Consider the following 20473-nt stretch of genomic DNA (forward strand, 5'->3'; position numbering starts at 1 on the left):
GACAGATGGATAGACGGGAAGTAAAACGTAGTCAATTTTATTCCTCTTAAACCACAAAATAGAGTCTTTGGTTGTACAAACGTCACTAGTTACAGTCTTGCCGACGGGTCCCAGCAGGGGAGGGGCGGTTAGTCAGCGGCCGGAACTCCCGCCGGGTCTCTTGAAAACGGTAACACCCAGGTTAAAAGACTCGGGGTCAGGGTAGCGGTGCGGCTGGCAGGGCCCCCTCCCCAAGTCGAGAGGAGGCACCAGGAGCCTCTAGGAGGGCACAGGGCCCAGGCCGCGGCGTCCAGGCCTCATGGGCCGCCGGCTGCTGCACAGTGTCACCTCCTCGGGGCCTGCGGTGCCTGGCGAGGGTCCGCCCAGGAGCACCATGGCCACTTCTCCATCCTCCTCCTGTAGGCCTGGCGGGCAAGGCAGGCAGGCAGTGAGTGATTGGGGGGGCGGGTGGGCAGTCACCCTGAGCGCCGCCCCGGGGCCGAGCCTGTGTTGACTCACCAGGGCTGGGAGATGGTTCCAAGGACCTCAGCTCCTCAGCAAAGTCTGGGGACTGCGAGGGGGAGAAGGGTGGGGTCAGGACCGCACCCCGGGCCTGCTTGCAGCCGCCCCCAAGAGCCTGAGTGGGGGTCCCCACGCCCACAGGCCTCGAGACAGGCAGAGATAGGGGCACGGGCCAGGCTAGCAGGTGCGCGCGGCTGTCCTGCGGACGGGCCTGGTACCTGCATGTCATGGACAGGTCTGGAAGAAGGGAGGGCTGCGAACACCCTGTAGTCAAACTTCCTCCCAGACAAGGCCTTGGAAGGACAGCGTGAGGGAGAAAGGCAGAGAGCGTGAAGAGGGGGAGAGGAGGAGAGGGGAGGGGAGTCTGGGGAGGGGGTGCAGGGCAGCAACAGCTGTGGCTCCTCACCAGACGTCCAGGGGAGCTGCCGGTCTGGGGCCCGAGGTCTGAGGGGACAAGAAGTGGGCGTTGGGAGAGGTCTGAGCTGTGGGGCGGGCCCCCCACCTCTGCCTGGCCACAGACCTTCTACAGGGGTGGGCGACGGGGTGGGTGCGGGCGAGGGGGCCTCGGCCAGCCGCTCCAGGGGCCCGCGCCTGCTCCGGCCGTCCTGGGACTTGCTGAGAACCATCTGGGCGCGGAGGGCGTCCTGCTCCAGGGACTTCATCCTGTGGGCCGAGGGGAGGTGGTGCTGGGCGGGCGGGTGGTGCGGCCGTGGGGCTGGGCTCGGCCTCACAGGGCCACTAGGGCCTCACCTCGCTGCCCTCCAGAGTGCGCGCTTCTCGGCCTCCAGGGCTCGCCGCTCGGCAGGGGACAGAGCCCGATCGGGCACCTGCATGGACAGCTCTGGGCTCTGAACACGGAGCCGCTCCTGCTGACGGCGCTCGGCTTTGGCCGTGCGCACCGGGGCGCTGCCTCCGAGAGGCTGGGGGGACAAGGGGCTGAGCCTGGGATGGGAGACAGGGCGGGAGGGGCAGGTGGGTGAGGTGCGGCCAGCACAGGGTCACCCGGGAGATGGCGGGGGTCCCCCACTCAGCTCAGCTCACCCCACGGCAGGGCCGGCCCAGGGTGCTGGCTCCTCCGGCTCCTCCCCGTCCAGGTCCAGGGCGAGCCCGCCGGCCTCGGCCTCCCGCAGCAGCTGCGCCCGCTGCTGCTGCAGGTGCCGGGCGGGGGGGGGGGGGGGGGGGCGGGGCGTCGCATCAGGTGGGACGTCCCCCCGGGGCCTTCCTGCCCACCCACGTGGCCACCTACCTGTCTGCCCACCCACCACCTACCTTCCTCCTCCTGCATCTTGCGTAGGTCGTCGGCACCCACCAGGGACACGCGCTTCGGGGGGCCCTCAGCCTGGGGCACCCGCACCTCCAGCTCAAAGTACTTCTGCCGCTCACGGAAAGACAGCTGCTCCGGGGAGGCCGTGGCCCCGGGGGTAGGGGGCTGCGGGAAGTGGGTCCTGAGACCTGGCGCCTCCGGGCACACGGCCCAGAGGCCCTCACGGCCGAAGGGCGGGCTGCCCGCTGTGTACCTGGGCGGGGGTGTCCTGCAGTGGGTGCGGGCCAGGCACAGCGGCGAAGGTCCTGTAGGCTTGCTTCACGTTGGTGGGCAGTGCATCGGGTGAAGGTGGGGATGGGGGCTGGGGAGGGACCACACGTGAGCCGAGCCAGGCCAGGACAGCTGTCCCCGCCAGCTGCCTCTGACTGCCGTGCCCCGTGGGCCCGAATACTCACAAAGTGGGGTCCCCTCTATCCCTGGGGACCACGGAGCCTTTGGTCAAGCCCAAGCCAGGCTTCTCAGCAACAGGCAGGGGCGGGGACCAGGAGGTGGCACTGGGGTTCTGGTAAAGGGCTGGGGGGCGGGGCGGTGCTGGAGCAGCGAGACTTGGGGCCAGAGGGGTGGCGGCCGAGGTGGGTGTCCAGGGGCACAGGGCCGACACTCACCTGTCTGCCGCCTGCTGAGAAGGGGCAGAGGCTGGCAGCTGGCCTCCAAGCTGGGCCTACCAGTGCTTACCCCCAACCACGGGCAGTAAGAGTGGGAGTGCCCTGGCCTGGCCCTCCCATGCAGCAGACCCAGGGAGCCTCAGCAGGACCACGTTGGCCCCCGGGGACTCAGGCACAAGTGGGCAGGTAGAGGTGAGGCAGCCCTGAGCCCCCATTCTGTCCAGGAGCCACAGAGAGCTGCCCCCCCCCCACCCCGCCTGCACTGCCAGCCACCTCTAGCTGGGGAGGTGCTCACAGGCTGTGCCCTCATAGGAGGGGCAGCTGGGGGGAGGGGCCATCCCCTGGCACCCCTCCCTGGATGGGGGTGCCCCAGACACTCACCTGCTGGCAGCTGGGGGAGCAGGGGCTCTCCACCATCCTCCCTCCTGTTGCCCCAGATTGTACCTGCAGGGGTCAGGCAGTGCTGGGGTGAGGGGCAGGCAAGGCTGGGGCCCCATGAGGAAGAGCTCTTGGGGTAGGGGGTGTTTGCCCAAAGCTGCTGCTCCATTCCCCAACCCAAGCCCAGCCCAGAGCAGGTGCATGATGGCCTAACCATGGGTCACCCAGCATGAAACTGTTTTCCCTAAGGGACTTGGAGTCCGCCAGGCTCCCCTCTGCCCCGACTGTGCCAGGGAGACAGGAAAGAGGCTCTCCCCACACGGGGCAGGGGGGGAAGCAGCTGTTCCATGAGCAATTTCCTCTGCTACCCTCCCCTGAGGGTATGACGGGGGTGAGCCAGGGAGGCCCCAACTGCCCTCTGCCAGCCCAGAGCTAGGCCCCCAGCCCTCCCGGGCCTCCCCACTTGGCTGCTGGAGGATGCACTGAAGCCCACGGGCCCTTCCCGCTCAGCCCCCACCCTCCCTGCGGTGCCTCCTAGAGCCCAGTGGGCGGCCACTCGCCTCCCTGAAGGCCTTTGGAGGACAGCCGGCTGGGCACAGCCTCTGGGAGGGCTAGTCACAGCTCTTGGGGGAGGGACGAGACCAACCATCCATCCTGCCTGGTGCCTGCCGCCCCCACCCTGGCCCCGGTCTCCACGGCTTCTCAAAGCTGCTCCGGGCTGTTCCCGCCCAAGCCCACCGTGACCCCCCAAAGGCCACCGGGGCCTCCAGCTGCCCGTGTTCCCCACTCTGCAGCCGGCTCGGTGAGTCTGGGGTGAGGTGGGGGCTTCCCGGGACCCGGGCTGAGCCCTCAGCTGCCTCAGGGCTTGGCTCCAGGATGAAGAGGGACCTGGGCCAGATCAGGAAGCAGAGCTCCGGCGTGGACGCCCGTGTCCTGTGTCCCCTGCAGGCCCTGCCTGCAAGCCCCATGCCCCAGGGTCTCAGTGGCGAGCGGGGGCTCGGGCAGGGGCAGGACAGAGCTCAGATGGGGAGGTGGACAGCAGGCCAGGGACGTGACTGGGACACTGACCCTCTGCGTGCTGCTGGAGCCGGGGACGGCGGCTAGAGTGCGGTAGTCCAGCTTGAGGCTCTCCGAGCTCAGGCCCTGGGGGGCAGAATCCACAGTGCTGCGAGGGGCCGGGTCTGCACCCAAGCAGGGGGCTGGTGGACGCCACCAAGAGTGCCTGCAGCCACCTGCCTCCCGCCGCACTGTGTCCGCCCTCGGGCCCCGCGGTTCTTCGGTGGGGGGGGCGGGGGGCAGCCAGAGCACAACGAGAAGCCGGTGCGGAGGGTGGGGGCGCCCAGACACTCACCACAGCCTCCAGTCCCCACGGTGGCGTCTGTCCCGGAGGCTCCTTCTCCTGCGGGCAGAGAGGATGCCAGTCAGGGGCTGCTGGCCTCGGACTCCCCAGCCCCGGGGCTGCCAGCTGCAGGCACTTCTGACCTTGGCGGAGCCCTCGGGGCTCAGTTCGCGGTCGATGGAGGAGATGCTCTCCAGACTGTTCCGGCGGCCGAGGCCTGCTGCGAAGGGGTTGGCGATGATGCCTGGGGACACCTGAGGAGAGGAGCAGGCTAAGGGTGGGGCCCCCAGTCTCAGGGTCCCCTCCAGTTGTTGGCTGCAGCCCCAGCCAAGGCGGCCTCCGGGGCAGGGAGGTCTGTGAGCGGTGCTGCTGGCCATAACCCTGTCTGCAACACGGGGTGGCTACGGGTCACGGAAGCACGTCACGGGCACTGGGGGCCGTTCCAATACGTGGCAGGAGCGGGGGAGGCCAACTGTGGACCCTGACCCGCGGGCACCTGGTGGCTGTTTCTGGAATCTGCAACGCGAGCACCCAGAAAGGACTCTGAAATAAAGGCTGTGATGCAGGAGAAACCTCGCGGCTCTGAGCAGGGGAGAGCCCTCGGTCCGGCGGCCAGGGCGGGGGAAGGAGGGCACGTGGCCCACCCATGAACTGTGCTGTGACTGCGAACCCTGAAAGTGATCACAGGCGACGAAAACACAGACGAGGGCAACATCTCGGCCTGGGCTGAGAGCAGGAGCCAGAGCGGGGGCGGCACGGAGGACCCCCCTCCCCCCATGGGAACGGCCCCCACGGACAGGGTGGCTGAGACACAGACCCGGTGCGACGGCCACTGAGAAAGGCCGAGTGCGAGAGAGAACGGGGTGATGGCAGGGCAGTGGCACCCCAGGAAGCAAGGCCAGGAGGGCCCCCAGCTGGGAAGAGGGAGCCCAAGGCTGAAGGCATCAGGCAGACACGGGGACGCTGTCTCGACAGATGGGGCCGCTCACGCGGCGGGTACAACGGCCATGAGCTGTGGACAATGACCCTAGAGAGGCGGGCTCAGCGGGAACAGGCGGGAGGCCTGGCCACGGTTGGGATTCTGATGGAAGCAACTTTAACGACACTAAGGAACCCACCTTCCCACCTTCTGGAATACGCTGGGCAAGAGGCTGCAGGGAGGCCCTGGTGTGGTGGGGCCCTCGGTCCGGGGAGGACAGGGTGCGCAGCCCGGCGGAGTGGAAAGCACCCACACAAGGCTGCTGCCTGGTTTCTCTCGTCAGAGAAGGCTGCGCATGCACAGAGAAGGGCTGTCCCGTGGGGCAGGTCGTGCACTCTGGTTTTCCAGAGTGGGAGCTGCTCCCGCTTCCCGGCCTCAGGCCGCGCGGAGGCCCCAAGCCCAGACCTTGGCTTCTCAAGACCACTTTCCAAGAGGAGCCGGTGCTCCCTCGCGAAGCGGGACGTGGGGCTGTGCGGGAGAGCGGGGCACGAGCCAGGAGCACAGAACCAGCAGCCACGGCGACACACCGGCCCGGGGAGGCACCGTACCAGCCAATGGGGAAGCCCATCAGCGTGGGGAAAGAGCCCCGAGTCAGAACCCGGCTGCGGCCGCCACTGTGCTGCTTGCGCTGCTGAGGGAAACGGGACGGGGAACCCCCCAAAACACACGCTGGTTTCACAGGGGAAAGAGCCACTCTGCGGTGGGAAACGGGGCGACAGCCCGTGGAGGCCGCTGAGGACAGGACACACTGCCACCTGTGCGCCCGGTCAGTGGGCTCCAGCGGGCCGCGGTCATCCCAGCAGAGCTGCGCCCCTGAAGACTTCTTGCGCGGCCCTGGGACCCTGCACTCGGTCAGGGTCGGGGAGACGGGGGAGACGAGGGAGACGGGGCAGCCAGACGCTCGCGCACCCCTGGCCTGAGGCCTCTGCTACAGAGAATGCCGTGCACGAGGCCTCGAAGGGAGAGTCTGTGGCCTGTTCTTGCCGCTCTTCTCCAAGTTTAAAGTTATCTTATGTATTTGTGTTTTGCAAAAACAAAGAATGGGGGGCGCCTGGGTGGCTCAGATGGTGAAGCCTTCAGCTCAGGTCATGATCTCGGGGTCCTGGGATTGAGCCCCACATTAGGCTCTCTGCTCTGCAGGGAGCCTGATTCGCACCCCCCCCCCCCCCGCTGCTCGCCCTGCTCCTGCTCTCTTGCTCTCAAAATCTTAAAAAAAAAAACGACGGCAAGATAACCCCAAATGCACACCACGATGGACTGGAGCGGGGTGTGGGGACGGTCGTCAGACTCCTCGCAAAAGCCGGCTGTGGTCTGGGCTTGGGACCACGTAAAGCCGCGCTCCAGCACAAAACCCATCTTTAAAACCATCCTTAAGACCTGAAAACAAGGGGCGCCTGGGTGGCTCAGTGGGTTAAAGCCTCTGCCTTCAGCTCAGGTCGTGATCCCAGGGTCCTGGGATCGAGCCCCGCATCGGGCTCTCTGCTCAGCGGGGAGCCTGCTTCCTCCTCTCTCTGCCTGCCTCTCTGCCTGCTTGTGATCTCTGTCTGCCAAATAAATAAATAAAACCTTAAAAAAAAAACAACCCTGAAAACAAGCAAGGCCAACTGTATACCAAGTTGGCGTCATAACACACAGAATTACTTCACGTGACTTGAAGACTCAGTATTTTGGTGACGCGTCCCAGTGAATAAATCTCAGGGACACGGGACCTTACCTCACTCTCTGCGGCCTCCTTAGCGGCAATGCTGCTACTGCACTTTGAATCATTAGTTAGGAATAACGTTACTTGAAAAGAACTTCAGTATGAGAAAAAGAGACACAAACATAAAATCAAAAGTTAGTGAAAACGCTGCACTCCTGGATGGCCCAGTTGGAGAAGCCCATGACCCCGATCTCGGGGTCATGAGTTCAAGCCCCACGTTGGGCATGGAGCCTACTTGAAAAATAACAGTACAAACTAACGGCTTCTCTCTTTCTAGAAATATCCACATTCCAGGCTCCAAGGGCTCCCGGACCCGGCTGGGTTCTCAGTGCCGGGGACCCCTGCAAACGGCTGGCTCCAGGGCTGGGGCAGGAAACACCTGGATACCTGCGCAGTCCAGAGAGCAAGGAAGCTGTCAAATGACACGTGTCACGCTGGAGAGACAGCTGCACGCCCGACGGGGGCACAGTGCGGGCACAAACATGCAGAACATATGGACCCATGAATTCAGCAAGAGAAAAACACTTCAGACCTCCCAGGCCCCAGCTCGCTCCCGAGAAGACAGACAAGATGAAGGGGACCAGTGTGTCCCGCAGGTCCAGGTGGCGAAGCTGGGGGGAGGTGCCCCCCTGCAGGGAGCGGGGCACAGAGGAGGCGAGGGGAGCACCGTCCCCTTGCGCGGGAGAAGGAGGAAAGGGGAGTGAGGACGGGTGCCAGCTCTCCGGGGAAGCTGGTGAGAGATGCGCTTTGGCAAGTGAGAGCCAGAGGCCAAGGATGTGAGCAGAGCGCTCCCACGTCCGGTGCGGACAGGCTGGCGGGCACGCGGGTGGTGTCTCCTTGGTCTGAGCCTCCCTGGGAGTTCCGAGAGGAGGGCACAGAGCCCAGGCAAGCCCACCGGCTGCATCTGCGAGGCCGTGCAGGTGCCTGAGGAGTCCCCGGCCACGAAGCAGGGCCAGCAAGTGCACACACGTCCCGCCTCCAGCCACTGCAGGGCACCAGGGGACAGACGTGGCCAGGCACGAGCCGGCACCAAGCAAGCCTGGCGTTCAGAACCCAAGCGGAGCTCAGACACTTGGCAAACCCGGATTCCTACAGGGTCAGACGCGCTCACATTAAACAAGAGAAAAACACAGTAGATGAGATGAGCAGGCCGGGTTTAGGGAGAACCGGGGTGGGGGGTGGCGAGCGGAGCCGTACGAGCGTCCCTCCCCCCCCGGGGGCTTCAGACACGAAAGCAAAGACTGAAATGCAAGCTGAAACCACCCCTTCAAGTTGGCACAAGGCAGGGCCACTGGCCGCCATCACGGCCCCCAACACCGGGCTCCCTGAGCGACCGGTGGGGCCTGACCGGGATGCAGGGTTTCCAAGCAGCTTAGCAGGAGTAAGGAAAGCAGAGCGAAGACGCGGCCCCTCGGGAAACATGTTCTGAAAGCAAAGGTAACTGTCGAGGCCCCGCTGACTTGTCAGAGAACCCCGCGGGCTCACCTGGCAGAGAGAACACGCTTCTCTGGAATTTTTTAAAATACAAAATGCAGGGCACCTGGGGGCTCAGTCATTAAGCCTCTGCCTTCAGCTCAGGTCATGATCCCAGGGTCCTGGGATCGAGCCCTGCATCGGGCTCCCTGCTCAGTGGGGAGCCTGCTTCTCCCTCTCCCACTCCCCTGCTTGTGGTCCCTCTCGCTGTGTCTCTCTCTGTCAGACAGATAAAATCTTTAAAAATAAGTAAATAAGTAAAATAGGAAAAACCGGCAACGTGACCAATTAGGGATCAAAGCACACGGGAAAGTGAGTGTATTTAGGACACAGTGAGCACGTAAGGGAGGCCCCATGTTCAAACCTGCAGGGATGACGGGAGCCGAGTCCCCACTGCTGACACGACACAGCCGTCCAGCCAAGTGCCAGTCCCGGAGGACAAAGGAAACGCAGGTCAGCGTAGGGTGGGGGAGGACCTCGAAAACGGGGAGATATTGCAAAGGAAAACCCCAAGTCCACAAGGCACAAAGGACAAGATCAGAACAGGTAATTCATAGAAAACTCAGATTTCTAGACCCTCAGAGACACCGTTCTTAAAAATCACAAGCAACAAAGACACTTGCATCCCATCAGACAAAAGCCCGACGTGCAATCACGGGACAGACACGCGCGGGCGCCCAAGCTGGGGCCGGGGACGGGGCCACACAGGGCAGGCCTGCCGGTCTGCCCACCACCGGTCCCCAGGACGCCCTCCCGCACAAACTCCGCGGAAGCCAAGGTGGGCTGCTGGGCCTGCTGGCCACTGTGCTGGGAAGCCCCCGACAGCCGCCCGCGGGGCACAGCCAAGTGCGCGCACCCCACCTGGAACCCGGCGGGGCTCACACCCTCCACCGTGCAGCAGTTTTCTTCTTTCTCTTCAGACAAAAAGCTTTAAAATCAGCAAACGTGCTGATGGAAACACCTCTAAACATACGTGAGAAATAAACAAAGGCAAAGGTGTCCTTGGGACTGCTCCGTCCAGCCTCAAGGCCTGAGAGAAACTCCTCCCAGAAACCACCAGGATTCCCATGAAGACGGAGGTGTGGGCGCGGGGCCCCCAGCACAGTGTCCGGGCCCAGAGTGCAGGCTCCCTTCCCGTCAGCGGACACGCGACGACGGACAAACCCTTGCCGGCACTGACCCCCACCCCAGGGACCAACCCCCCCCACGGGCCAACCTGCAGCGACCGCCTTGTTCCCTGTCCAGGCAAAGAGCCCTCAGGGACCTGTGTGGGCTGCGGGCAGGAGGGGCCGCGTCAGCTTCCACCCGGGGGCTCCGGGGACAGCAATGGGCGAGGAAGGACTGCGCGGGGAGTGGGGGACCCTCCGGCGCAGAGGGGACGCCGAGGCTCAGCAGCCAGAGCCGCTCAGCACGCAGGCCAGGCCGAGGGTCGGGGCTCTGGGGGGCCGCGCAGGAGGACAGCTGGTGGCCCCACGCCCCACCCAGAATGCTGCTCTTAGGTAGACGGTCCCAGGGAGTGCACCGTCGGGGGAGGAGCCGCCAGCAGGGTACAGGCCCTGGACAGGCTGGGGGTCCCCGGGTGGGTCCGAAGGCACCATCCTGCAGGGCCGCAGCCTCGCCATGTGTCTGATTCAGAGCCCCCCCTCGCCCAGATGCCGCCCGGCTCGACCACACACCTGCTCTCGTGGACTCGGCGCCAAAGGCTCGGTGTGTGGTTGTGCGCAGGCGGCCGGGAGCACAGCCTGACCCCGCGGCGCCCCCGCCCGCCGCCCCCCGGCGCCCCCGGCATGCACGCGGTCCCTCATCACACGAGCCGAGCCGCACACGCACTGACCTCGGCCGGGACCGCGGGGCTGGCGTCGAAGCCGTCGCAGACGAGCACGGTGAGGGTGTCGCCAACGCCACGCAGCAGCTGCACTGCCTCGCCGTGGGTGAGGCCAAGAAGGCTCTGCTGGTTCACCTCCAGCAGCCGCAGCCCGACCCGCAGCCGGCCGTCGCGCCCGGCCGCCCCCGTGGGGCTCACCTGCAGAGACCGGGCCTCGCACTCCAGCATCCACCAGGACCCGGGCCCTCGCCCCCTCCCTGAGTGGCCGGGTGCTGCGGGGACGGCCGAGGAGGGGCCTCACCTTGGAAATGAAGATGCCCTCGTCTGTGGGGTCACAGGGGTTCCCTGCATGGCCCTTGGCGCCCCCTCGAATGCTGATGCCCAGCTTCTCCCCGGGGGCCTTCTGGATACAGAGTTCCCGCATGCCTGGGGGTGGTGGGTCCCTCCTCACGAGCAAGACCAGCTCCAGGCAGGGCCGAAGCAGGGCACCGACAGCCTCCTGGTGCGTGGCCTCCCGAATGTCCTGCCCGTTCACTGCCAGGATGCGGTCCCCGACCCGGAGGCCACTGCGCGCAGCCAGGCCCCGTGGGAGCACCTGTCAGGAGAGGGATGCTGAGCGGGCTGGAGGCCTCGCTGCCCCGCGGCCAGGCTGGGCCCTCCTGGCACGGGAACACCTGTGGGGCCTGATCTACCTTGGAGATGAAGACGCCAGGCTCCTGGATACCAAACGGGTGGCTGGAGTGATCGGAGCCCCCGACGATGCTGAGTCCCAGGGGGCCCCCGGCTCTCGGCAGGCAGATCTCCTGCGGGTACCAAGGGGCCTGAGGGGCTGGCTGGGATGAACCCGCTAGAGCAGCAAAGCGGGGCCTCTCCAGCTCAGAGGGCGTATGGGCCTAGGTGGCTGCAGTCAGCTTGTCAGGGACGGTGGGGGGCTGGGGAGGCGGGGGGTGTCCCTGCCACATCACAGCACACGAGCACACGGAAGGCCACGTGGGGATGCAGCAACCTACGAAACAGGGCCCCAGAGGCCTGGCCCCAGAGCAGAGGGCACAGAGCCCAGGAGCACCCGCTTTCCTACCTGAGGGGTAGATGCATCACACCAAACTTCACGGGGGGTTAGGGTACAGGCAGGGAAAAGCCTGGGGTCTTACCTCCACCGGGTACGGCCCCTCTGAGGCAGCAGCTGGCAGGCCAGGGGCCAGCCTCAGCAGCCCGGATTCCCCAGGGGTGGCAGTGACCACGGCGGTGGTGGCTGCAATGGGGGGCGGGGGGGAGTGTGGCAGAGGGCTGGGGGGAACGGGCCCCCCGGCCTCCCGCTCCAGCAGTAGGGCGATGGTGGGGGAAGCGGCGGTCAGCAGGGAGACGGCGTGGTCGTGCCTGGCCTCAGTCATGTCCACCCCGTTGATCTGCAAGAGTGTGGCCAGTCAGGGTGCCCTGTGGTGAGTGGAGCAGAGGGGGCAGTGAGCAGGCCCCGCTACCCCCACTCACCGAGAGGACACGATCGCCGACCTGCAGAGTGCCCGCCCGGTGGGCAGCGCCCCCCTCTGCGATGCGGGAGATGAAGATGCCCTGTGGGCGGGGGTGGGGGGAGAGCCAGGCACAGTGAGTCCGAGTTCCGTCCTGTCCCCTGGCCCCGAAGGACCCCCTTCCCCCCACCGCAGCCGCCTCACCCCATCACCAGCCCGGTAAGGCGTGGAGCCCTTCCCACCGGCGATGCTGAAGCCCAGCCCCTTCTCGCTGCGCACGAGGCAGGCCACGTGGCGCTGGCGGGGGGCCCCGGCAGACTCCGGCTGGAGCAGGGGCAGGCGCAGGCCGGCTCCCCGCCACTCCCGGGGGCTGTAGTCGTCCTCGGGCCGCAGAGGCGTGACGGTGACCGCATTCTCCGGCTCGACCATGCGTTCGCGCCACAGCCGCATCCTCACGGTGCTGCCCGCGCCCCGGAGGGCCTCCACGGCCTGGTGGTGCTCGGCGCCGTGGAGGGCCACACCATTCACCTGCAAAGCCCGACGCCCATCAGGACAGGGCCACAGCCCCGTGAGTGCTCTGTGCACCCCTGTGCAGACGGGACTCCCGGTGGGCTCACCACGCCCATGGCCTGAGCGGCCCTGGGGGTGGGGGCAGGGTAGGACGCAAGCCAGCTGGTGGGAACACAAGGGTGCCCTTCCTGCTGGTCCACACCTAGGTCCCCAGCCCCGCAACCCCCTGCCACCTATCCCTCATCCAAGCAGTCCCGCGACTAAGGACACCCGAGGCCCCTGGCTGTCTGACCCCGGCTCGGTGAGGCTCCTGCCCCACCGCCTGTCCGTGGGCCCCTCCAGATCCTCAGGCTCCATCCTGGTGCGTCCGCATCATCACAAGCACACGGTCTCCCTGGAGCCCTCCCGACACACCTGCCAAGGCTCTGGGGCAAGACTAAACCTCCCACCCAGCTTGCTGGAGGGCTGACCACCTCCCCGGCCAGCCTACAGGGGCAGCATCTGCTCCAAACACAGCCGGTGCCGTTTGTGTGAAACCGGAGATGTGTCCCCAACTCACCTCGAGGAGCTTGTCACCCACTCGGACCCCCGCCCGGGCTGCAGGGCCCTCTTCGGACACCCGAGAGATGAACACGCCCTGGGGAATGAGCGGGGGCTGAGCGCGGAGAGGACGGAGGCCACGAAGGGGCCCCGTCCTGTCCTGCTTGGGGAGCAGCTGGCCAAGGCCTGGAAACCCCCCGGGGAGCCTGCAGAGACGCCCAGCGGCACGGGAAGAAGAGGACGGGCCGGGGCGGTCATGGGCCGGGCTCACTGCGGCACGGCCCATGGAGCCAGAGGGCCCAGGTCAGTCTCCAGGTACGATTTGCAACCCCAAACCCAACAGGGGCGAATACGGGAGTGAGGCAGAGTGCCGAGGAGAGCGCCAGCGCCCCGCACCGCCTCTGAGCCATGGAGCCAGTCCTGGGCCGGCAGGCAGGGGGCCCAGAACGAAGTGAGCCTCGAGGTCTGAAGGGGCAGCTGGAAAACCCTCAAAACCATCACCGGCTCTTGGGTAAAAGGCAGGGATGCTGGGAGAAGGACGCAGCCCCTCACCTCGTCGCCCCCCTTGTAGGGTGTAGAGCCCCGGCCGCCGGCGATGCTGATACCCAGACCCCCCGTCTGCCGCACGATGGTGAGCATCAGCTGCGAACAGAACACACATGGGCTGTCGGGGGCTGCCTGTGGGCCTGGCATGGCGCGAGAAGAGCCTGGTTCCGCCCAGCAGCAGAGGTGCCCCGCGGGGCAAGGCACCGCCCGGACGGAGGCCGGAGGCCTTGCCCCCGCCTGCAGATGCCGCCTCAGAGCCCCTCAGATCCCGAGGCGCCCTGGCACCCCGACAAGACCGGCTGCCTTCCCAGGCCCAACACCACATCCGTCCGTCTGTCCGCATCAGAGGGCACCCAGGCCCCACCCGAGGAGGGGATAAGCAGCACGGACGGGCGTGTGGGGCAGGGGCAGGAGGCGTGAGCACCCACAGCCCGGGACCCAGAGCACAAGCAGAGAGCGAGTACAGACCTCCTCCTCCTCAATGCGTGCGGGCTCGATCAGCAGGTTATTGGCCGGGTCAAACGACACCCCCTGTCAGGACGGGACCAGCATGCAGTGAGCCGCGCCCGCCACCGCCGCAGCCGGCCCGCCACGAGCAGCAGGGACAGGAAGCACCACACGACACCGCCACCGCCTGAGCACCGGCCCCTCCCCTCCAGCCCACAAGTGTGGCCGCCACCACCAAAGGGGGCAGACTCCGCAGGGCGGGGGACCCCACAGCGGGCAGAGGCCGTGTCTGACTGTCCCGGGCCCCTCAGCTGCCATGGCCTCACGCCCGTGCTCGGGATGAAAGCTCGATGTCAGATGCACAGAGGAGCCAGGGGCACCATGTCCCCAAGGAGCAGCCAGGGACAGGACTGGCATGAGGGGCCACGGTGGCCCAAAGGAAGCCCTGAGGAGGACCCGAAACAAAGCAGGCATCCAGGCAGCAACGCGCAGCTGCCAGACCCCAGGGCCCCAGTCTGAACGCAGCCCAGGAAGCCCCTGGAGTCAGCAGGCCTTGGGGGCGTCCGCCACTCCACCGAGGGGCAGTCTGGCCTGGGACGTGGACCCAGAGCTGCTGTGCCAACTGCTGAGACCCCCGCACGGGCTGCAGCGCCACCAGGAGGGGCTGGCACAGCCCAGCTCAAGTGGGTTTGTGAGCAGAAGCCCACCTTGATGGAGGGCGCGGGCGCCAGGGTCGCCTCCTCCTCCTCCTGCTCGGCCTCCGCCGCCTCCTCCTCCTCCTCCTCCTCCTCCTCCTCCGCGGCCCCCTCCTCCTCCTCTTCGTCCTCCTCCTCTGCCCTCGGAGCCCAAGGTGCGTGGGGGCCATTGTGCCAGCCCGAGGGCGCTCCGAGGCCTTCACCATCCGGCTGCGTCCCCTGCAGCAAGGCCACGACGGCCTCGGGCTGGGGCAGCTTGGAAATCTTGAAATGCTTCTTGTAGTGAGGCGTGTCCTTGCGGATGAGGCGCTGTCTCCCGCCAGGCAGGGGCCAGGGCGCCTCCGGCTGCCCCTCCTCGCTCTCGCCGTCCTCCCCGGGAGGCAGCAGCAGCGTGTCCTCCGCGAAGCGCACCGTGGGCTGAACAGAGGCAGCCGTGAGGAGGGACCCCGAGCACGGGAGGAGCCCACCCAGGAGGCCCAGCCGCGTGCGCACGGCTCCCACCCCCATGTCTGCCCGGCCCCCCCGTGCCAGCCTCACCTCTTCATAACTCTCCTCTGTGGCCTCCTCCTGGGGGCCGGGAGCGGCTTCCTGCAGGCTGGGGCCCTCGGGCTCTCCCTGGGAGGCTGTGCCGGCGGAAGGCTGTGAGTCCTCGCTCAGACCGGACTCGGTACTCAGCCTCTTGTCCTGCGGCGGGGCAAGCGCGGCTCAGTCCACGGCGGCCGAGGCAGGCTGCGCCCTGCACAGGTGGGGGCCGGCCGCCCCAGCTCGCGGGGGAGCCACAGCGCCGCCCAACTCGACAGCTGTGCGCCACGGCCCCTCGCAGACCTCCCCCGGACAACCGAAGGACGAGGGCCCACGGGCTCGCAGGAGACGCACTCCTGCCTGAGGAAGGTCTGGGGCCTCGTGGGCGCAGGGCGCTGCAAACAAGCTGCAGACAGCAGCCTCGCGGGCCAGGGGGCCTGCCCTACATTCCCCAGCTGTCCCCCTCGGGATTCCAAAGCTTCTCTTCCCAGCCCCTGTGGCCCAAAGCCTTTAAGGGAGCAGGATAGGGCGGGTGCTCCCAGCTCCCGACGCCGGATCTGACCCTGCCCCCACCGGCCGTGTGAGCACTGCTGGCCCTTGCTCTCCATCCCCTGGGCCACCCAGAACGCGGCCGCCTCGGGCTCCCCCTGCACGTCTACACCACGTGTTCCCCTGCAGCCATCCCCGCAGCCCCTGTGCAGCACGACCCCGCCCCGTGGGAGCGGGGCGCTCAGCCCCGGACAGCACCCCCAGCCACCTGGGGCCTCCGAGCCCCACACCCAGGATGACGAGACGCTCAGGGCTCCCGCGAGGTGCAAGCCTGCAGGGCCGGTGTCCCCTGTGCCAAGCGGGTTCCCACGGGCACCTCCTCCAGGGGCGAGGGTGTCCTGGGCCCTGGCTGGCGGGAGCGGGCTTCTCCTCGACGCTCCTCGACGCCCCGCTTCATGACCTTCAGCTCGCTGGGGTGAGGCGTGGCTCGACGCTGCAGGCCCTGCGGCGCGCACAAGGGTGCGGGGTGGGGCAGGCAGGGTCAGGGCAGCGCGGGAGGAGGCGGCCCGCCCAGGAAGCCCCCCGCCGTACCCGCTTCTCAGCAGCAGCTCCCTCAGCGTCCTCGCCGCACGCGGGGACCTCCAGAAACTGGATGGCGCTGGCGCGGCGGGGCGGGACGCCGCTCCGGCTCTCCGAGGGGCTGCTCCGCTGCCCCTGGTCCTCTGAGGGAAACCAGCGTCAGGGCGGCTGGGCTTGCCTGGGGCCGGACGCCCCCCCAACCCTGCTCCCCTGCCGGCTCACGGCAGCGCATCACCAGCAACCTACCGAGGCTGGGCGGGGGCTGCTGGGGCAACAGGTAACACGTGAGCACCTTCTCGCCGGTCTGAGCGTCGTCCTCAGTCTGGAACCGGAGCATTGGCTGGGCCTGGTTCTCGGCCAGCCAGAGAGCCTTGAGGTTGAGGTGCGTGAGCGCGAACGGAAGACTCCGCAGCCTGGCGGCCGATGGACACGGTCAGCTCGCCGGCGGCCGGCGGGCACGGTCAGCTCGGCGGGGGCTGCGCAGGGCGGGCGGGCACTCACCGGTTCCCGGCCACGTCCAGCACGTGCAACTCCGCCGTGTGGGCGAGCTCGGGCGGCAGGGCAGCCAGGCGGTTGTCCCTCAGGGAGAGAACGCTGAGCGCCACGCAGCCTCCGATCTCCGGTGGCAGCGCCTCGAGGCGGTTGCGGTCCGCGTTGAGGTTGGTCAGCTTGGTCAGCTTCCCCAGTGAGCGAGGCAGGGCCTGGCCGGGGAAAGGGCGGGCCGGGGGTCGACAGAAATCTGCTGGGCCTCAGAAGGAGACGGGCGCCCCCCATCTCCCATGCCGCGCCCTCCGCTTCCTGACAAGTGCCTCCTGCCAGCGACCTCCCACCACACGGCCGCACCCCAGCCTTGCACCCCTGGTCCTGCCAGGCCGGCCGTACCGTCAGCAGGTTCTCCGTGAGAACGAGCTCGGACAGGTTCTCGCAGTCGCCGATAGCCTCGGTCACCTCGCACAGCCGGTTCTGGTCCAGCTTCAGGATGGACAGCTGCTTCAGCTGACCTGGAGCCAGGGACACGTGGTGCCAGGGGCTGAGTGGGGGGGACGGCCCAGCTGCCCAGGCAGCACCCAGCCTGGAAGAGGGCAGCACTCCTCCCTGCTACCTACCCCATCCTGTTCTCACCGTCCATCGAGCTCCCCAGCCCCAAAGAGCACAGCCGTGCGCACCTGCGAGCCCTCTCCTGCTCACCGTCCCCACCCTGTACCCCGCGAGATGCCTCGGTTCCTCCGGTGCAGCACCCGGTCACCCCGGCCCCCAGCCTCGGCGTCCTTTCCCCCTCTCGGGGGCCTCTCTTGGAACCCAGGTGGGGTCACGGCTCCCCCACCCCCCGGCCCGAGGTTCATGGCCAGCCACGCCCCTCCCCGCGCCCGGGGCCAGTGCTGACCGATGCCGTCAGGAAGCCGCTGCAGCAAGTTCTGGGAGAGCAGCAGGTCCGTGAGCAGCAGCAGCCCCCCCAGCTCCGCGGGCAGCTCCTCCAGCCGGTTCTCCGACACGTCCAGGCACACCAGGCGCCGCAGGTTCCCCAGCTCCTGAGGGCGGGCGCGGAGGGTCAGGGGATGGCCGGCTCGAGGCAGGGGCTCCCGCACCCTCACTCACCGGGGGCAGGGCCGACAACTGGTTCCGGTCCAGCCACAGCTCCCGGAGATTGGGCAGAGCCCCGAGGGTGTCCGGCTGCGATAACAGATGGGGAGAGGGTGGGCTCGGAGGGACAGCCGAGGTTCTTGGCCCTGCCTCGCCCGCGGCGGCCCCGCCCTCTCCGCACCAGTACTTCCAGCTCGTTGCCTCCCAGATCCAGCTGCTCCAGCTTAACCAGGAAGGACAGAGACCTGCAGGACAAACCGCAGGTTTTGCCGGGGCCGCGTGGCCCAAGGTGCCCTAGGACCGTGGCGCAGGCAGAGGCCGGGGGGAGACCCGCGCCCACTCACGCGGGCAAGGACTTCAGCAGGTTCTCCCGGAGCTCCAAGGTCACCAGATTCGCGAGGCTGAAAGAGAGATCCCGGTGGGGCGTGACGGAAGCAAGGACAGTGGGGAGAGTGGCGGGGTGGGGCTGAGCCTGTCCTTCCCGCCCCCCCAGAGGGCACCCACTTGCCCACGTCCCCAGGCAGCGCTTGCAGGGACACGTCATTCAGTGCCAGGTGAGCCAAGCTGCGGAGTTGAGTGAAGCCTTCGGGGAGCCTGTGCCAGGGTAAGGGGGATCCCAGATGTCAAGGACAGGGCTGGGGAGGCCCCCAGGCCCACCACTGCCCCCTGCCGCGGCCACCACCCACCTGGACAAGGGGTTCCCACTGAAGTCCGCGATCTCCAGAGCCTTGCAGAACTTGATGCTCTCGGGAATCTCGGGGATGTCTGCGAGAGAAGGGGGGTCACCGAGAGGAGAGGGTCACCACGGAGATGCACCCAGAGTGCCCACGCGCTCAAAGCCCTTCCTGCCAGCACGCAGCCGCAGCCCCGCCCCGGGTCCCTCACCGTTCCGGGACACGTCGAGCTCCACGAGCTGCATGAAGTTGGCCACCTCGGGGGGCAGTCGCTGGATCTCGTTGTCACTCAGGCCCAGCTTGCGCAGGTTCAGCAGTCGGAAGAAGGGCTGTGGGCAGGGAGCAGGGTCAGGGGAGGGCCGACTGGGCGGCCGAGCCCCCTCCAGAGCAGACACCAGTCACAAGCCACGGACCCCGTGGGTCTCTGCCTGCTCCAGGCCACACAGGAACCCCGGGTCCTGCCTCATCTCCCCTGTCTGCAGCAAGAAAAGAAGAGAAGAACGCGTATGCACGCCTTGCCACACTCCCACCTTCCTAACTTCTGGTACCCGGTCTCCCGAAGTCACCTCAGATGCCTCCCCTGCTGCCGTCTCGCCATATGGCCGACCTCGTGAGCCCAGATCTCAGCTGGGAAGTTCACCTGCTCCCGACCAGGCGGCTCTTCCTTCCCTGCGTGCTCCCTCAAGACTGCCCTCGCCCCTGGAAGCTCCTCTCCTACCCACCCAGGAACGGAGCCCGCCAGGACCCACAGTGCCTTCTGCCACAGCACCCGACCACCCTGGCCTGTATTTGTGGCAAGAACTTGACAACTACCAAGAAGAAAAAGGCAGTAAGTGACAGGCACACAGGTAGTCAGTCAATCCCAAAGGCTCCTGCACACAGCAAGGGACAGAGCCCTCCCAACCAAGCCCCGGCGGGCCACACCCTTTGTGGCACACAGCCCCCAGGCACGGGGCCACCGAGCACCCTGTCTCCAGAAAGGAAATCCTTTTATGACCTGCTTCCTTTAGTCTCCCCCGCGGAGCAGCCTTAGAAGGAAAGCGAGCGGACCAGGACGCGCAGCAGCAGCAGCCGGCAGAGGCGGAGAGCCTGCGGACCCGCCTCGGGGAGAGCTCGCCGCCCCAGCGCGGCCGGGGCGAGAGCAGGCCGAGCAGCAGGCGGGGCTGCCCGCCCCCCGCGCCGCGCGGCAGGTTGGTCTCCACCTGCCCGGCTCAGGTTCCCGGTTTCCGGCCCCCGTGGCCCCCCGACCCCGCCGCGCCCCGCCGCCCGCTGCCACCTGGTGCCAGCGACCGAGGCAGGCGAGGCCGGCGCCCAGGTGCGGGCGGCCGCTCACCTTGGGCAGCTCGCGCAGCTGGTTGGCGTCGAGCAGCAGCTCCTCCAGGCTGCGGCTGTAGCGGTAGATCTCCTCGGGCACGGCCTGCAGCGAGCAGTGCCGCTTGTCCACCGACTCCACGTGCCGGTTGCAGCGCCACAGCGGGATGCACTTGAGCATGGTGCGGGCGGGCGGGCGCGCGGCGCGGGCTCAGACGCGGGCTCGGGCGGCGGGCTCGGCCGGGGGGCGGGGCTCGGTCCGCATGAGCGCCGGGGTCGGCCGGGCGGGGGAGGGGCGGGGCGGCGGCGGCGGCGGCGGCGCTGGGCCCGGGCCGCGCTAGGAACGCTCGGCCCGAGGCGGTCCGAGCTGGGGTGAAGGCGAGGGGCGGAGGTGGGCCGAGGCGGGGCCCGGGGCTCGGGTGGGCGCGGCCCGGCCGGCGCTCAGAGTCTGGGGAGACGGCGACGGCGGCCGCGCATCCCGCCCAGCCCGCTCGTCCGCCGCTGTGCCGCAGCCGGAACAGCCGCCGCGGCCCGCCGGACTGCCCCGCCGACAACCGCCGGCCGCCGCGCAGCCCGCCGGGAAGCCGAGGCCCGCCCTCACCGCTGGGAACTGCAAACCCCACAAGTCCCCGCGCTGCTGGCGCCTCCGAGAACCCGTAGCTGCCCCACGCACAGCCTGCCGGGAAGCCCCGCTCCCGTCCGCAAAGCACGCTGGGACATGAAGTCGGCCTAAGGCCAGCGCTCCCGCGGGCGTCCTGGAGGCTTCCTGGCCATCAACCCCCAACCCCCGCCTCGGTCCCCTCCCCAGGGTGGTACCCACGAACCCCACCGCGGCTGGCCAGCCGTCCCCCCACCCCGCCCGGCTCCTCCCGCGGGCCTTCTCCTAGCACCCGTCGGGTACAGGTGACACGGTGGGGGGGGCGGGGCGCAGGGGTGCAAGCCCCGCTCTGGGACCGCAGGGGAGCCCCCGGTGTACTCCGCAGCCGG

At 67.8% G+C, this 20473-nt stretch overlaps 1 protein-coding gene across 1 annotated transcript; it reads right to left on the reverse strand.

Annotated features, from left to right (window-relative positions):
• Positions 1-21: 21 nt before the first annotated feature.
• On the reverse strand, positions 22-19749 carry SCRIB (scribble planar cell polarity protein). Its single transcript, XM_032848241.1, has 37 exons — positions 19509-19749; positions 18387-18504; positions 18188-18266; positions 18006-18095; positions 17846-17902; positions 17683-17746; positions 17517-17591; positions 17305-17449; positions 16803-16921; positions 16422-16621; positions 16167-16333; positions 15933-16063; positions 15718-15843; positions 14868-15014; positions 14343-14747; positions 13657-13719; positions 13195-13284; positions 12662-12739; positions 11797-12120; positions 11615-11695; positions 11278-11532; positions 10819-10929; positions 10428-10721; positions 10136-10324; positions 4291-4401; positions 4160-4207; positions 3877-3951; positions 2812-2874; positions 2019-2126; positions 1771-1930; positions 1543-1663; positions 1252-1443; positions 1022-1164; positions 908-945; positions 720-794; positions 499-550; positions 22-404 (listed from the first exon to the last, which is right to left on the reverse strand). The coding sequence occupies exons 1-37, from the start codon at positions 19665-19667 to the stop codon at positions 259-261; spliced, it is 4899 nt and encodes a 1632-aa protein (XP_032704132.1). The 5' UTR covers positions 19668-19749; the 3' UTR covers positions 22-258.
• Between the last annotated feature and the right edge of the window lie 724 nt (positions 19750-20473).

Source organism: Lontra canadensis, unplaced genomic scaffold (assembly GCF_010015895.1).
Source record: "Lontra canadensis isolate GAN:19392208 unplaced genomic scaffold, GSC_riverotter_1.0 scaffold201, whole genome shotgun sequence".
NCBI classification, from domain to species: Eukaryota; Metazoa; Chordata; class Mammalia; order Carnivora; family Mustelidae; genus Lontra; species Lontra canadensis.

Excerpts from the sequence above, each read along its gene's own strand:
- SCRIB (XM_032848241.1), bottom strand. The coding sequence starts at position 19,667 with ATGCTCAAGTGCATCCCGCTGTGGCGCTGCAACCGGCACGTGGAGTCG. Across the intron at positions 12,740-13,194 it reads CCTACAAGGGGGGCGACGAG|GGCGTGTTCATCTCTCGGGT; the intron begins GTGAGGGGCTGC and ends CTCATTCCCCAG. Across the intron at positions 795-907 it reads GCAGCTCCCCTGGACGTCTG|GCCTTGTCTGGGAGGAAGTT; the intron begins GTGAGGAGCCAC and ends TGTCCTTCCAAG.